Raw genomic sequence first — 18343 nt, 5'->3', positions numbered from 1 at the left:
ACCTGCTGTTGCATGAGGTCTCTGAGCACGCGAGATTTCCTGAAGTCTGGGTAGTAAAGGTGTTCCTTGATCCTGTGGGGAGACAACGCAGCCTCAGTCAATGCCTTTACAGAAATGCAGAATGAGTAAGTCACGGCTAACGCCTTCTTCTCAAATTCACATTCCACAACTCGCTTTCGGCTCGCTCGACCAGAAGGTCGCGAGGTCAAATCCATGTTGGGGGTTGCCTCAGCCCATCAACCGTCCACGGCCGATGAAAGGAGTAACCACTTTACCATCTCAACCGACCGGCAGCCTTACCATGCCAAGCCGGCGCCACCCAAGCACATGGCCTGCTTCTAATTGGCCGTGTGGCTCACTTTGCTGAAGGAAGTTAATCGTTTTGAGCCGGGCTGTGCTCTAAACGAGTCGTCGTCAGAGAATGGTCAGTGGTGTTGCTCTCTTAGGTCAACTTCACGGTTATATTTTGGTAATAAATAAAACATGGGGTACGATTACGAATGTAGGTTTAGCTTGGGTTGGTGTTACCTAACCCACGCGTACGTTCAATCTCGTAAAATTAATTTCGATCACTTCCCCCCGGAATCTAAAGGAAGGGAGGAATGGACAGCAAGGAGTGGGGCATGCCGAGCCCGTGGAGCTGTGTGCTTCTTGAAGCACGGGGACAAGAAACGAGATGAGCCAAGTACGGCTCAGATCTGAGCTCTAAATGTTGTGGGGAATGTATGAAGTGTGTGTGTGTGTGGGACACGAGGTGGCTGACGCTTCTAATCCAGCATTGTGGAGGGGAGGGTTGGTGAATCACACAAATGCTGTGAAATTCTCTTCCAATGAGAGTCGAGGTGCCATACCCTGGCTCGCCAGGAAAAGGGGATACCGGAAGTGGACTAATCACCATCGGATTCCATCTGTACGGGGATAGAGCGTTGCCCCCTCGCGCAAGGCGTGGCGTTTCTCTGGGTACTGTGGTTTACTCCCACGTGTATAATAATACACACGACTCATCACTCATTTGCTGAAATCATTTAAAAATAAAACCCCAATGCAGGACCCTCATTAAGAAGAGTCCTACGACTCAGTTTAGTTTTCCTAAATCAATAATTATTTGTTACATAAACAAGTTAACAAAGCGTACAGCTCGGCCTCTGCTGCGAGAGCCATGTTGTTGTTACTTCACAAGAGGCCGACAGAGGGCAGCACAACCGGCGTTTGCTTCAGAGCCGTTCTTGTTGTAATTTACTGTTGTAATTTACTGCCCTGGGTTGGATCCCAGGTGGACTCACAATTGACAAAAAAAATTATATCAAATGCGAAGACAAAAGTGCAGTGTAGATAAGCGGGTTGGTAAGAATATGAACTTGAAATATGATCAGCCTGAAACCTATTAAAAGTGCGTTGAGAGTTTTTGTCTGCTATAAATTTCCACGTGATAAGACACTTCGTTTAGCTAACATTTGTGGCCAGGTAGCTTCTGAAAAAAGAGCTAAATAGCTCAGTGGGCCTCAACCGATAAAATAAAATGAAAAGTTTAAATAGTTTCAGTGCCTTTACGTGAGCCCCCACCAAGAGTGATGGCAACGTCGTACGGGAACGGGATGCCTCCGGTAAAATCGGCCAACCAGCGGAAGCCATTCCCTTGTGAGTGAGTGACACGTTTGGTTGCACGGGCCGAGGCCCGTGCCATCGAATTATAGCTGCTGTGCTCTCGGGGATTTGAGCCAAGAGCGACACTTATCAGAGTGTGGGACCTTGCAGAGGAGCTTCGGTAGCCACGGCAGCGTCAGCAGCAACAAAGTTGTCACTTGTGTCTCAATAAAAGGCACGTACTTTCCACACTCCTAATCTTCACCAACCGTCCGCTATTTGTTAACGAAATCCCAAACCATAACCACCCAACTTAGGACCAACGTTCCTTGTTTACCGTTTTTTCCTGGATTTTTCTGTTGCGTGTAGTCACTTTAAGATGTTTCTTGTTCGTGTTTTTGTTTGTTGTGGTTGCCCCCGAGTCAAGAGCCGCATGGCTCACAGGGCTATACCTCATAAATGAAACTGAAAAACTAAAAAGTACTGGCCAGACCCATACTTTACCAACTCTCTTATCCGCCAGATTGCCGAACCAACTCGCCGAGCAGCCACGAACACGACCTCCCACTGACCCTGCCCCTACCCCCACATCCTTTGCCTGGACAGGGCCCCCCATTCGACGTTTGCCGTTGTGGGTCACGGCGTTGGGGCATCTCGTGCTGGGGGGGGTACCAGTTCCTGCAGCGCGTGCACAGGCACGCGGTGGAGAGCGCCAGCAGCAGCACGGCCACGCACACCACAGTCACCATGGCCACCACCTTCCAGTCATCTGGTGAGATGAGGGAGAGGAGGGAGAGTTCGGGGAGAGGGGGGGGAGAGGGTCGTGAGATCCACGGGAGATGGACGAGAGGTGCCGTGGCTTGGAGGTGTCTCCCCGTCCCCACGGGCGCTGCTGCTGCTGCTGCTGCTGCTCTGGACTCTGGCAGGTTCCGTTACTCAAGTTCCACCTGACTGCCACACACGCACACATGTCGCTTAGCAAACGCAATTGCATAGCAGCAGATTGACCCAACGGAGGGAAAAAACCCTAAAGCTTAAATACCAAGAGACATTTACGGATGTGAAGGTTGTTGACAACACTCATGACACGACAGTGGAGACCGCTCTCAGCCGTGTTTGAACAAGGCACGGAAGAAGGACGCTGTGGGGATATTTCCTCCATAAACGGAACGATTGGAAGACTCCGCCAAACTGCGAATGCGGCGAGGTGCAAACCACGATGGTACATCACCGACGACTGCCCAATACGCCACGTGTCCTTCTGGTGGAACACGCGGATTCCGCTCAGCTTCCCCGGGTGCCATGGAACGACTTTTACAAAATAAACAAGACAGTTGCGGCCCCGTTGCTTTCTTTTCCAAACGCGATACGAAAGAAGAATTATAAAATAGGATAGACATTTTTTTTAAACGGTGTCAATATTATCGTGGATATCAATGTCCCATGGCTTTGTAATTCCGTTTTACAATTGTATCGTTTTTATGACAACTGTCACAATGGACGGACATCGCGGGCGTGCCGCCATCGTGCAGGCACGACGCAGCGAGCCGGCCCGCACCATCGCCGGGTAATTCCATCCGCAGACTGTCGCTGTCGTTAAGTGCACTAACCACCCCCGCTATATATGGCTAATGGTCATAAATTACCGGTCCCGGAGAGATGAGACACTTATAAGTGCTGTCTAGGGGAATATTGGTCCCAAAATAAAGTGTCTGCACGGGGGATGTCCAGTCGATGCAGCGAGAGGCAGTGAAAAGTGTCATCACCACCAGCAACACCCGATATGTGCAAGCCAAGCTATTTGCGAGCTCCCCCACCAGCCTCCCTCCCTCTCGATCCCTCATCCCTCTCTGTGTCTCTCCATCTCTCTCCAGCCTTCTCCATTCTGCTCCTCCTAGCATGCATCTCATAGTCACTCCTTGCCCCAGTCTCTCACTTTCCCCTCTGTATTCTTTGTTTTTTTCGGTAAAGTCACGTAGGTAAAAAATAAAGTAAATGAAAACAACTAAATTAAATCATAATAGTACCTACGTGACTTTACCGGAAAAAAACAAAGAGTATGAATCCTTGCAGTCACGAAAGCTTCAAATCTAGAAATTCCCCTCCGTCTTTGTCACAATTAGTCTCTAGCTATCTCGGTTTCTATTGTTCACGTCTCTGTGTTTCTATTGTTCACGTCTCTGTGTTTCTATTGTTCACGTCTCTGTGTTTCTATTGTTCACGTCTCTGCGTTTCGATTGTTCATGTCTCTGTGTTTCTATTGTTCCTGTCTCTGTCTCTATTGTTCACGTCTCTGTGCTTCTATTGTTCACGTCTCTGTGTTTCTATTGTTCACGTCTCCGTTTTCTATTGTTCATGTCTCTGTGTTTCTATTGTTCACGTCTCTGTGTTTCTATTGTTGATGTGCTCTCCCCCACCCGGACATTTCAGACCTTGGAAATGTTTAATATTATCCGTAAAAAAGAAAACGTTGAATGTTGTTTGTTATTATTTAAGTCGGGCAGTTTTTAAAACGTTTGACATATCAGGACCGAGGGTGCTTTACTTTCAGAACCATCCACGGTTGTTTTAAGGCCGAGTCGATCTAGGGGAAGCCCAGGACCGGTTCGGATATCCTTCAACAATGTTGGCTGTGAGCAAGAATCAAACTCGGGTGGTTGGGTTCGTAGCGGAGTGCAGCGCTAACCACGGCACGACCGCTTCCCACAATATACAGAGACACAGACACGCTGACAACGGGCAGCGACACGCGACGCACGCGCTGCCAGTGAGGCACCCTCGTGTGTCAGGACGCGCTCCGGGTTCTCCAGACAACAGAAGCCACTAAATATAGATGGGAGCCCCGTGCGGGTTCATTCGGACGATTCCCTTGCGACGCTCCGCTTACAGGAAGGACGTGAGCTCAGTGACCTTCGCTTTCCGGCTTTGACATTTAAGGAATTACACACGGCCGGGAATGGGCGGAGAGGCACCAGCTCCAAAAGGGGATTCAGCAATCTGCGCTCGTCGGAAGGTGTTTCGGTTGTTTAAGTAAAAAGCACAGATTGCAAGTCTCGTAACAAAACCAGCAAAAAAAAGTAGTGCAATTTTGAGTGGGAGGATTAAACTCGTTCTGCAATAGCGGCGTCGTTCGGTCGGTGTCACCGGTGCCGATTGTCGAAACGTCCGCCTCGTGTCGGGGCCACGCAACGCATCTGCTCCGGATCCCAGCAATTCAACAAAGCACTCACGGATGATCCAGTGACGACCGCTGCCCCTGCCTTTAGCTCAGGGCGAGTTGGTTGAGTTGCTTCGTTTTGGGGATTTGTGTCCTAGAATGAACACTGGCCCCAGTAGAACCGATTTTGACTTCAAACCTGCTTGAACTCGTTTTACTCTGCTAGCTTGATGATGATCATGATGGAGGCGAGTCGCCCTCAGCCAGGATATAAACTCACAATCTCACTGATCTATCGAATGATCTACACTCCAGCTGGGGTATAATCATTAACATGTACGTGGTGTTGATGATTGACTCTGTGTTTTTAAAATCGATCCGCCGAACTGCAAAGTCCCTTCGCCAATGCGAACTGCACTCTTGAGGAGAGGACTCTTCAGAACTCACAAAGGCAAACTGAAGTATTACAATTCATCGCCTGCGCTCAAAACTAACTCGCCCGTTTTACGCCACGGGGTTTTAACCTCCGACTCTGCTCCGACAAGCCTCCTAGATCCGCACGCAGCTCAGGAATGTCTGAGCCATGACTCACACTGGTTGGAACATGCGTGTAATCACGCGAGCACGCGTGTCTCAGTTCCGCTGTACTTCGTCGCAGTTGCCCGCCTGCCGCGGGATGGAACGCGTGCCACGCTCTGCTCGTGACGCGGCGGCAAGTGTCACAGGCACACTAAAGATAGCTACAACGAGCACGGGTAGTTGGGGATTTCCCAGCACAGGAAGCTCTCTGTGTCCACGTTATTTCTTTCAAAGGAAAGCGAAGGAGAGAAGAAGGTGCAGTAGTGTACATGGAAAACTTTTGCTGTGATCAGTGAGCGGCAGAAAAGTCTGCAGGATCATGGGCATTACATCTGCCACACACTCCAGGCACGCAGGGTAATACGCTGCGTAGCGTGATGCACGATCCATCGCACCGGGAGACGTGGAGACCTCTGGTCTGATGCGGTGTCACGCGCCCCCACACCGTGGTGACGATGCCTGGACAGGACCGGTCTCCCAGTCCTTTCCCTGTATCCTGACCCCGTTTATATTCTAGTCGTGCGATGTGCATCGTGCCACGAGACGGGGCAATTTCCATTCACAGCTCTCTGAGATCCAGCTGTGGACAGAGAATGACCATGGGAAATTCTATCACAGAACTAAGTTGAAGTGTCTTCCATCCCGATGGCTAATGTAAACTATTTGTGAAGGGCTATGTATACTCTGATATGTAAACATTGCCCAAAGATCACCCTTGTGGACTGTACATGGGAACTGCATTTTGTTCCCTGAGTGCTCTCGTCCATTCAGTCACTCCAAGCCAGAGTCGTTCTATTTCCCTATACACAATATTACATCTGACTGTGTGGGATGTAAAAAAACACCCCTGCTTGTGAAAGATTGAATCGCAAATGATAAAAGCCTGAAATGTATCGAGCAACACTGCAATCGTTTGATTTATTCCTAAATTCGTTTGCTCTTCTGGCTTTTGATGAGGTTTACTTTGTTTTCCAGGGAAAATCTTGATGAAGAAATAACAACAGGAGAGTGAGTGTGCCTACTGGGTCCAGTATCTTAGACAAAAACACAACCAGTCACCCGTGACGGAGCCTCACGGCGGAACACGCATTACTTCCCCTCGAGCCGCATGCATCGAAAATGTGGAAGTGAAAGTGCGTGTGATTTGTCAACTGCTCTCTATATAAATACATAAATAGCCGTGCCCTGCTTCACAGAAAAAAAGTAGAGTTTGGCACTTGAGGCGTTCGCGTTTATTTGTATTTGACAGTGCAAGCCTTTTGCGGATTCTTTATTTTTTTAAAGTTCAACTCCTCCGCTCGTTCCGGGCTATTTTAGATTCAGCAGAAAATAACGCTGAGTCCACCTCTTGTCGTGTCGCTCGCCGGCGGAGCGTGGCAGGGAGCGGCCGCAGAGCCGCAGGGGGCCCCACGGCTCCACGGAATTACTCGGCGGAGCGGATTCAGTCCACTCACCTGCTGGCCACTCACCCACAACTCGACACGGCTGTCCGTGCGCCGCTGCACATCACAGGTTCCGTTTACTTGTCAACTTATAGAGGTGTGAAGAGAGGGGTGAGGAGAGAGGTGAGGAGAGGGGTGAGGAGAGGGGTGAAGAGAGGGGTGAGGAGAGAGGTGAGAAGAGAGATGAGGAGAGGGGTGAGGAGAGAGGTGAGGAGAGGTGTCGAGAGGGGCGTGAAGAGAGTGGTGAGGAGGGAGAGGCGCTCCCCGTTACCCAGGTGCTTGGTTTTGAAGGAGATTGAGGAGCCGTCGGGTCCCTCCCCGCCAGCCGTGCGAGCCCTCGCCCACACCGTGTACACGCTGCTGCTGCGGAGGTGGGGCAGCACGACGCTCAACTGCGACGCGTCCACCTCCACCGCTGCACACGCACGCACACACACACACCGCACGCACACACACACCGCACACACACACCACACGCACGCACACACCGCACGCACACACACACCACACGCACGTACGTACACACCGTACGCACACACACATCGCACGCATGCACACACACACACCGCACGCACACACACACACCACACGCATGCACACACACCGCACGCACACACACACATCGTACGCACACACACACAAACACACCGCACGCACGCACACACACACCTCACGCACGCACACACACCGCACGCACGCACACACACCGCACGTACGCACACACCCCGCAGGCACGCACACACACCGCAGGCACGCACACACACCGCACGCACGCACACACACCGCACGCACGCACACACACCGCACGAACGCACGCACACACGCACACCGCACGCACACACGCACACCGCACGCACGCACACACACACCGCACAAACAAACACACACCGCACGCACACCCACACACACCGCACACACACACACCGCACGCACACACAGTATGCACACACACCGCAAGCACACACAAACAATTAATTTTCAGTCACATCCACTCCCGCACCTACGCAACAAAGTTAAGCGCACATGTGTACATATGTACACACATATGTACACACGTGTACACATGTGTGTACACATGTACAAGATGTTTTCTGAATTATGAAACCAGGCACATCTGTCATGGGGAATGGATGAGTAAATCTGCACTGTTCAAATGGGAACTCCCGTCCCACGTATTCCCTGAATTCGCGAGCCACACAACGCTCCCTGTGGACAGCCCCACGCATCGGCACCAACCAAACACCGAGACTGGGGCCGAGTGCATGGGCGCGAGACCACGTGCGCCCGTGGCGTGTCAGGGTGCGCATAGCCAGGGAGTTCGTCGGCAGTGTCACAAATGACAAGGGGCTTGCAATCGCCATGATTCACAATGCGGTGGCTTTTAACTCGATCTGGTAGGATTAGTTAATTAAGCCGATTAATCAAATACACATTGCTCATCGACTGCTTTTATCCCGGGTCGATTTCTCACGCCCCCTGAAAATGTTGGCCACCCTGACATCCTGCCCAGTGAAGGCAGGAACTCCCGACGAACCATGCCCCGGACACGCGGCTGATGATGATGGTGAGGCCAAGCCCTGCCCATCACCGCACATCCAGTGGCACACGTGGAAACAGATGCCAGACTTTTTCCCCCCAACTATTTTCATGCTATGCGATTAGTCAAGTAATGGAACCGATAATTGGTAGGGTATCCGATTAATTTCATGCATCAGGGCGCCAGCTCAACTTTCAACACGATTGGTTGCCATGCCAGGGATCAACTCACTTAGCTTTAAAAGTGATATAAGTTAATGACGATATTAATTACAAATTTAAATCAATCTATTGCTGGATGAAGGCCTCCCAACGCCATTGTTGGTCATGGGGGCTGCTTATTCTTAGGTTTTTTCGGTAAAGTCACGTAGGTAAAAATTTAAAATTAATGAAAGTAAAATAAAATCAAAATCACGACGTTTCGGAGGCAACCCAAGCTTCCGTCTTCAGCTTGTGTTGCCTTCGAAACGTCGTGATTTTTATTTTATTTTACTTTCATTAATTAAAATTTATTACCTACGTGACTTTACCGAAAAAACCTAAGAATATGAATCCTTGCAGTCACGAAAGCTTCAACTCTAGAATGGGGGCTACTGTTTGACCATCGGTCAGCGCAGGTTGGTGAAGAGTGGAGGGGGTAACCAGAACCAGTTCGGACATCACTCGCCATTGATGCCAGCCATGACCGGGATCTGAACTCGGGTTTGCCGCGTTCACAGCGCAGTGCGTGAACGACTGCGTCCGAGAGACACAACGCCGCACCCCGACGACGAATCCCAAAACACTAATTTGGGCCGGAAACCCCTGACGTGCGATGCATGTTTTCTGGAACAACTTTTACATCTGCTCTACATTTGCGGGATTATTTACGCGCCGCTGTGTAGGTGTTGTGCCAGGGCGCTGAGTCACCGATTTGTTAATGGAAAAAGAGGAAACGCGCCCAAGAGGGTCTTACAGACCTCATAGACGGAGCGATTAAATCATCTGGTGCGCAGGAGCCCAGCACGGATCGTAACTACGACCGCTGCAGTGACGCCGCCCGCGTGCTCGACGGCGACGGTGACCTACTCTTGTTGAGGTGCGAGGGGTCGCTGTAGTGGATGGTGTAGCCCTGGAGGACGCCGCGCCTATTCTCCAGAGGAATCTCCTTCCAGGAGAGCTGTGCGCTGCTGCCCTGCACCTCCTGCATCTCCAGCTCCGGACCCCGATCAGGAGCTGCCCATTCAAGTGCACACAGGCGCGTGCACGCGGCACAAATACAAAGATTCGCTGAGGAGCCTTCAGCAGACTGTTGGGGCAAGTGCTGTTAGGCAGCAGCTATGAAGGCCGGCGCAGCACACGAGGGGGTGAGTGGCCACCATCACGTTGGGCTGCCTTTGTCTCCTCAGTGCTGATGTTCACACATCGTACCAGGAACTCATTTAATCACTAATATACAAAGACAAAATCCCCTGTATAGCCATAACAGACTGTAGGGGCAAGTGCTGTTAGCGAGTAGCATCTATGAAGGCCGGCACGGCATACGAGGGGGTGGGTGGCCAGCACCTTGTCTCCCCACCACACGAGGTACTCATTTGAGGCTGAGTCGACTTAGGGGAGGCCCAGGACCGGTTCAGATAATCCTCACTGGTGTTGGCCGTGAGCAGGAATCGAACTCGGTTCGCCAGGTTTGTAGTGCGGCGCGCTGATCGCGACACAACCGCTCCCCACAATGTACAAAGACACACAGACCCACTCGCAATCACACGTGAAGACATACACACGGAGACACACGGACACACACGGACACACTCACGTACCCTCATCCTGACACGAGCCCTCACGCATCCGACTCGAGGGGACCCGTTTTTGTGGTGCGAGAGTATTTTGCCAGAAGTGTGAACATGTGGTCGCGTCCCAGGAGAGTCGAACGGACCGTGTGCTATGCCACAAATGTGCAGCACGCGCTCTCTGTGTGCCCGCCCCTGCCCTGGCTGTCCACACCGGGGGCGGTGTGAGTGGGTGCAGCACAGTCAGTCGACTGGCAGCTCCCACGTGGTGGGGCAAAGTGTGGGTCTGGGTGCTCCCAAAGCCTCCTCCAAGACGTCTGGCCGGTCTGAAAGAGGAGGCCAAAAACTCCCTCTGGAGGGGCTCCGTGGGGCTCCATATTACCAAGGCCCTTCCTGGAGCAGTGGCGCGACAGATACAATCACTGTACCCCCCCCCCTGTCTCTCTACTACAGGCTGCACCCCCCCCCCGTCTCTCTACAACAGGCTGCACCCCCCCCCCCCTGTCTCTCTACAACAGGCTGCGCAGGGCATAGAGAATTGGGGGGGGGGCTCGACTCACGGCATTCGCGGGCGAAGGCGATCGTCTTTGCGGGGAGCCCCTCCCCTCGGGCGTAGCGCGCGTGGACCGACACCGCGTAGCCCACGCAGGGCTCCAGGCTCCCTGTGGGGGTCAGAGGCCACAGGTCAGCGGGGGGATCCCCCCCTCCACGCCACGGGCTGTCGCGATGTGGCCGTGGGGAGCGACGTTTGGCTCCGGACGCAGCCAACTGCCGGGATCGCCGTCCAGCGGCTTCACGTTCGTCTCCTCGTGACTGCTCTCCGCTACAAAATAAAGATGATGCGCTGCCTCTCCTCGTGGGATCGCACGCCGGTGCGGTTAGCACCCTCGCACTACGTTGACGTTTTTCTAAGTTAAGTTGACCATGAAAGGGTTTTCAGAGGAATCTGTCAAAGCCAACTTTTGTTCCTGGAAAATATAAGGTAATGTGTCTTGCTGCTGCTGAAACGATTGAAGGATGACTTGTCACGGGGCAATGTGTGGGTTACCAGCCCACGTCGCCCATCTGCCCCGTCTGACCGTCAAGGGAGGAAGGAGGCTGAGTGTCCCAGGAAAGAGCAAAGTTCCGTGCCTGCAGTGATCCACAGGGGTTGCCCTCCTTCGTAGACAATGCACCGTACGCACGCTCACGCGCTCTTCTCGAGTCTTGGAAACTCCACCACCACCGTCATCGTAAATGGAGCTCGTTAGACCGAGAAGGAGGTGCCGGATTGAAACGGGGACCTTCTGTTTTAAGGACACCTCCCCATAAAAAAGTTGAGCTGGGTCAACAAGAACTCGTTGCAGTTTGTAATAATACAAGTTTGAGGGTCTCGGCGTTTATCAATGCAAAACAAACACATCAAGCAATGACGATCGCAGTCACACATAGCCAAGTTATTTGGGTAAAGAAAATTGTCCATATAACTTGATGAATAAAACCAGGTACTTCGTACGGTATTTGCCAAATATCCCAATGCAGGAACCTTTTGGAAAGTAGTCTTGAGACTTAATGATGCTCTCCCGAGTGCACGATCGTCATTATATGCAATCAATAACAATACCACGTTTTTATAAATTATTTTCTAAAATTATTGGATTGTGAGACTGGCCCGCATAAGCATCCCCGAAAACATTGACATTCACACTTGCAAATCAGAGATTGCGCCCGTCCAATGAGACGTTATCGAGACGAGAGAGGCAACGGACGACGCACAGATACAATAACAGTAGCGTTCCGTGGAGCCGACATGGCCATGCCGTGTCCTCCTCAATCAATTCCAGGAAACACAGGTGCATTGTTAAAATGTCGGAACGGCTCCCGATGCCTCACCCGTGATGTTGAAGGAGAGGCTGTTAGCTGGCAGCCGGGCCCAGCTGGTCAGGCTGGGTGTGAGCAACGGGCTCCACGTTGATGGCGCTGTCAGTGCTGCTGCTGCTGCCATCGAAGGCGAGGTTAACGAGGGCAGCGATGAAAGCGTCGGCGGCAACGCCGACGTAAGATCCGATGACGTGGATGACGACGTCGAGCGGCTCGTTTGACTCCACTCCACCAGGTAGCCCTTGACCACGTGATGGTGGCATGCTGGGGCTGCCCACGTGACGAGCAACGCCGGGCGTCCATCGGGTCCCGGCTGGCTGTGGGCGCTCAGCTGCAGTGGAGGCAACAACCCTGTCACACACAAAGACAAAGGTCCCCCGTGAAGCCTTAACAGATTGTTGGGGCAAGGGGGCGCCACGGTGGCGAGATGTTAACTACCTCGCCTGGCATGCAGGAGGTCGTGGGTTTGACCAAGACCCTGACGCCTGCTGCTGCCGCTGTGTATTTGGAGTTTGCGTGTCTCTCCCCGTGGTCGCGTGGATTTTTCTCTGGGTCCTCCGGTTTTTCTCTCCACATTTAGAAACATGTGTTTAGATAATTTGGCTGCTATAAATTATTTTTCAAATAATAAGCCACATTGTGGCCAGGTTTCTTCTGAAAACATAAACTAGATAGCTCAGTGGACCTTATCTGGTAACATAAAAATTGTTTATAGTAAAAATAGTTTTAAAAAGTGCTGTTAGCGAGCACCAATGAAGGCCGGCACGGCACACTATGGGGTGGGTGGTCAACACCATGCCCTTTGCCTCCCCAATGCTGTTATTTACACAATGCACCAGGTACTTCTTTTAAGGCTGAGTCGACCTACGGGAGGCCCAGAACCACTTCAGATATTCACCACTGTTATGGTTTTGTGTGCGGAATTCGAACTCGGGTTGCCGGGTTCACACACGCGCATACACAAGTGGGCGCCATGACGAGAATAGGGGTCATAGGTCACTGGAAGTGAATCATACTCGCCAACACTCCACGCTTAAAAACTGGAGTTTACATCGGAGTATAAAGACTGTCGTCCAGTTAGGAGCGCACTCAATCCAACTGTGGCGGTGGAATGGGCGCATTTCGTGTGGAATTGGCGGCACGTTAAATGCAAAGTGAATAACCTTGATAACCAATGGTAATTATCAAAACATGCCGACACTGAAACACCACTGCAGGGGAACCTAACACCTCACTATCCAAGCCGCGTGGTGTGTGATGGTTGCACAATCATAGCATGAATTGCCACTGGAACAGTTTCAGAGCCCTTCGGCTGCCCCGATGAGCCGCCCTAACCCTGAGCTGATTGGCTGCCGTCTATACGTTAATAGGTCAACCTGGAGAATGTGGCAGCACGTTAACCTTGCACCCCTGTGATGTCCCTTGAGATGGTGGTCAGCGGAAGTCAGTGGAGACAATCCCGTGGTTCTGTAGTCTACGCTGCCAGGTCTATGCTCCCTGCCTTCATCAACCAGCGTGGTGAAGTAGGGTCAAAACACCGCCGTGACCCACGCAGCACAGGGAGGGTATCGTCCAGCAGCGGATCAGTAAACAATAGCCGTGCGTGTACACGACGCTCATCACGTGGCCTGGCGTGACCCCATCGCTAAGTATCCCAGCGCCCGAATGAAACCGGCTAAGGCGTGACAGCAGCACCCTCCCGTACGCGCCCTGCCCGCACGATGCCGCACGGTGGTGTGGGAGCGCTCACCGGGGTGGCCGAGCGCCGGGACGCGGAGCTCCGCGGCGTCCGATCTCCCCGCCGAGTTGACGGCGCGGACGTTCACGTGGACGAACACGTTCGCTGGCACGGGCAGCGTCGCGCCGCGGCACCGCGCCTCCAGCTTCGTCTCCCGGTTCCCCGGTTGCAGCGACACGAGCCAGTGCAGCACGCGGCCGCGCGCCTGCTTCTCCGGGAAATCCTGCCACCGGGCACGCGACGTCCGGCGGTGGAGTTACGACGATGTGGCACGGAAGTCTCCGTCGCGAAATAACTTTCGAATCGTTATTTTTATTATTTTGGACACGGGGAAAGAAGCGGTGGCTCACCTTCCACAAGACGGTGAGGTCCCGCCACCCGCGGGCGTCGGGCTCGCCGAGTTCCCTCCACACGTTCGGCGCCCCTAGCGGGACTGGAGACGCGGAGATGCATGGGAGGCACTCGGTCAGACAACACGCCCCTGGGAAAGGTGGCACGGCTCCCCGTTGTGCGGCTACACGAGCTCCCCGTCTTCGCCAGCCTTCCCTTACCTGCGTGGTGCCGTAAGGGCCGGGTGCAAGTTCACGTCCTCACTAGGGCCCCCTGGACAAGTTTCACCCACGGCGTGAGCTCAAGTGCACCGTTAATCATCGCTTGTCGCGGTCTTGTGGCTAACTGCATAACCCCGACTCAGGTAATCAACTTTATTGCCTTGGTCAGCGTGTGGGATTTGCGGTCACAAGGCACACAGTGTGTGACACTGGCACATGCTTTTATCTCCCTACAACTGTCATATTTCTCTCTGGAGACACATGTCTCCTAAATCTCTCTTGTGAATGCATTTCTCGCCCCTTGATTTATAATGTTTGCAACCTGCGGATCTTGGCACGTTACGGTTCTATTAGGGGACACGTAACGATTTGCCGTGCTCGTTCCCAGATCATGACACCAGTCAAAGGACTAGAACGGTGATGCACATGTGGGTAAACAAAACAAAAACTCACTGACCAAGGGAAAATCCCACATCTCGTGTATCACCACAGTTGCTGGAGTGAGATGAAGAGAGAAGGCCCCATGCTCGCACATCGGGGGTCCAGAGCAAAACATATTTTTGGCGCCCCTCCCCCTTTCAAATGATGAACTCCTCGTGAGATGACATGCGAGATATCGACAAGGTGTATTGGGACGAGACAGAGAGAGATGTACTGCGATTGTCCGTCTGATGGGCACCCCATCATGAGGACGGGGCTGGTACCAGCTCGTGCGGGAATATCGGCGTGCACCTGCGTCAGGTGTCTGTCCGACCCGCTGCTGGCTCCAGGGGCTCCAGTATTCTCCTTCAGGTATCAGGCGGCAGCGCAGCTGGGCCCAGTAGAGGGAGCCGGGCGCCAGGTCGTACACAGTGTAGTGCGACGCGTTGTCCATCACGTCGTTCACCTGCCAACGACAGGCACGCTCCCGTCACGGCGCCAACGACGACCGTCCCAGCTCACCCCCGAGGGGCTCCACGCGAACGCGGCGGCACTCCGCGCCCCTCGCTCTGCCCCGTCCGACCATCCGCGTTTCTCTCGGCGGCGAGCAATTTAGGGCGCGAGTCCGCCGGGGTCGTCGGTACCGTGGTCCAGTGGCTGGTCCCTTGGTGTCGGTAGCGCAGTTGGCACTTGCTGTGGATCAAGGAGGGCTTTGTCCACTGCACCGTGAGCTGCGTGGGCTCGTCCCGCTCCGAAGTCAGTTGCACATCGCTCGGTGGAGGAAGGAGGACTGCAAGCGCACACACACACAGGCACACACACAGTCACACAGTCACACACACACACAGGCACACACACAGTCACACACACACAGGCACACACACAGTCACACACAGGCACACACACAGGTACACACACACACACAGGCACACACACAGTCACACACACACAGGCACACACACAGTCACACACACAGGCACACACACAGTCACACACAGGCACACACACAGGCACACACACACACACAGGCACACAGGCACACACACACCGGCACACACACACACCGGCACACACACACACAGGCACACGCGCACACACAGTCACACACACAGTCACACACACAGTCACACACAGGCACACACACAGGCACACACACAGGCACACAGGCACACACACAGGCACACACACACACACACACCGGCACACACACACACACACCGGCACACACACACACACAGGCACACACACACACACACCGGCACACACACACACACCGGCACACACACACACACACAGGCACACAGGCACACACACAGGCACACACACAGGCACACACACAGGCACACACACAGTCACACACAGGCACACACACAGGCACACACACAGGCACGCACACAGGCACACACACAGTCACACACAGGCACACACAGGCACACACACACACACAGGCACACACACACACACCGGCACACACACACACACAGGCACACGTGGGCACTTCGCGCGGGCTCTCGCTGCCACCGACGACTGCGCTGCTCATGTTAACGGCCGCGCTGGGCAAGGCTGCGATATTGAGCAACCATCGTGGTGGTTATAAGAACGTCGTGATTAGTACTTGATATAGCACCCTCGTATACGCCGGACATTCCCTGAGCGCTTTACATCGCATCTCAACTCCACACATAAGAAAGGGCACCCCCAGTGGCAGCTGCCCCTGTGCGACACAAGGTGACTTGACACCTGGTCTGAAAGTGGCCACTGGTTTGCCATTAGTGGGCGATGGTTGCTATGTGCGATCACAAATTGGGTCATTTGCAGGTATGTTTTTTAATTGGCAAAGCTTCATTACGAACGCGTGTTGGTGTCAAACGATTCCAAAATAAGGATCCCTCGTGAAGCCGGCACATGCTGGTGGGGGTAGCTGCCACGGTGTGATGGTTTACAGGCCCGACTTGCAATCCACACATCACAGGTTTGATTCCATTGAGGTTCCTCAGCAGAAATACATTTTGGGTTTGTCACGCGACAAGATGCGCAATTCACCTATGCTACAGTTGTGCACAGTAATCAAGGTAATAGAATAATTCAATATATTTTGATTGTTATAAGAATTATGAGCTGTTCATGTTCATCAGGATCTGGTTTTCGCTCTGATATTTGGCACACGCATATTTGTATGCGAATCAGAAGGCCCCTTGAGCTACATTGATTTGTTTTTCGCATGCCCAGGGCAACCCCCCCCCCCCCCCCCCCGTGAGGTGGGAGGAAACCCATGCGCACTCGAGCTGGTATAACACTTCAGCCGTGTCCGTGGGGCAACGCGGGAGGGGAGAGGGGCACAGGGCACGTACTCTTATTCTGGGGCTCGACTTGCAGGTGGTTGGATACAGCCGTGCCGTTGGCCGTCACCCACATCTCGTAAATGCAGTTCACCCCCACCACGAGGTGGGCTTTTCTGAGGTTGCAGACCACGCAGCCGTCCTTCTCGTCGCAGGCCATCCGCAGGTGCCTGTACTCGCAGCACGCCCCGTGCGAGAGGTCAAGGGTCAACGGGAAACGCACGCGGTTCGCTCGCACGTGGCATCGCGCAGATACACGAGATGTGACAGCAAAGATGATTGAGAGTAAAACCTCGGAGGTGACTACGTGAGCGATTCGCAGAATGTTGCGTTCACTTTAGATATGTGACCAGGCTCGAAGTACGTGCAATATGTCATTCATACTTCGCTTTTTGTTGTCAATTGTATCTTCCCACTTCTTTGTAAATGCGTGTCTTTTACTGAGATTTCTGCACTGCACGTGCTCTGTTCGCGCCTCTGCTCTTCTTTACGAAATTAGTTTTTGTCTCAATCGTTTCTCATCCGTGTCCCGTGAGCCAACGGGGATCGGTCAGTCGAATATATTAACATGTCCACCATGGGTACTCTCCACCATGGGTACTGTCCACCATGGGCAGTGTCCACCAAGGGCATCGTCCACCATGGGCAGGTTTTCTCAGGAGTAGGGGTGATGTTGCTCTGTGGAATCGAAACTGAGTCGTTTTCCAGCATTGGGAAGTTTGGCCGATACCGGTTACATTGTTTTATTTTCGCTCTGAGACGCGAACTCCACCTACACAGGTGGGAGGAGTCGCAGAGGAGACGGAGCAGTGCCCGTTGCTGGGAGCCAGCTGGAGGATCGTTAGGGCAGCGCTTGCTGCAGTGGAGGGACGTGGTCTGTGAGCGATCGCCTGGCTAAGGTGGCTAGTACTCGCCCACTGGGGGCCTGTACCTACCAGGGTGGGCCACCTGTGACATGTGGCCGGCCAGCCTGGGTGGCTCACGTGATCGACTTGTTGTTAGCGAAGTGCGAGAAGGCCTTCAGCTTGTGTAAAGCCACGGAAGCTCCTGATTATTTAGACGCAAACAGCTGCATCCTATCTCGCTGGAGGATGACTGAGTAATAACAATGATTGAGTAATAACAATGCTCACCCGATTGGTGGTGGGAGGGCATGCATTACCAGGTTAATTGGCACAGCTCCTGATGCGATATCAAGGGGCTCGAGAAGAAGTCTCCGCTCGGGGAGACGAAAGCACGAAGTCACGGCTGCATCCTGCTAGACGGAGACTCACGGGGCTCGCTGTGGTGATGTTCCGGTTGCGAGCCTCTGGGTTATCACTAAAAGTTGCATGTTTTAGGGTGAGCCTTACAGCACTAGGAAACGCC

The 18343-nt window shown here is 53.1% G+C and overlaps 1 protein-coding gene across 6 annotated transcripts in view; it reads right to left on the bottom strand.

The window, feature by feature from the left end:
- LOC133351979 (interleukin-6 receptor subunit beta-like) overlaps nt 1-18343 on the bottom strand; it is a 95962-nt gene that overhangs the window by 12684 nt on the left and 64935 nt on the right. For all 6 annotated transcript variants that reach the window (XM_061567635.1, XM_061567636.1, XM_061567638.1 and 3 more), the window contains 11 exons: nt 16988-17145; nt 15281-15426; nt 14949-15102; nt 14016-14098; nt 13678-13888; nt 11940-12278; nt 10628-10729; nt 9367-9513; nt 7034-7177; nt 2257-2353; nt 3-72 (listed from right to left, as the gene is read on the bottom strand). In XM_061567635.1, coding sequence (XP_061423619.1) covers nt 3-72; nt 2257-2353; nt 7034-7177; nt 9367-9513; nt 10628-10729; nt 11940-12278; nt 13678-13888; nt 14016-14098; nt 14949-15102; nt 15281-15426; nt 16988-17145 — 1651 coding nt within the window. The remainder of the gene's footprint in view (nt 1-2; nt 73-2256; nt 2354-7033; nt 7178-9366; nt 9514-10627; nt 10730-11939; nt 12279-13677; nt 13889-14015; nt 14099-14948; nt 15103-15280; nt 15427-16987; nt 17146-18343) is intronic.

Source organism: Lethenteron reissneri, chromosome 39, assembly GCF_015708825.2.
Source record: "Lethenteron reissneri isolate LAM-NWPU_2019-01 chromosome 39, ASM1570882v1, whole genome shotgun sequence".
Taxonomy (NCBI): domain Eukaryota; kingdom Metazoa; phylum Chordata; class Hyperoartia; order Petromyzontiformes; family Petromyzontidae; genus Lethenteron; species Lethenteron reissneri.
Note: the sequence above shows the minus strand (reverse complement) of the source record. Positions and strands in the feature narration are given on the sequence as shown.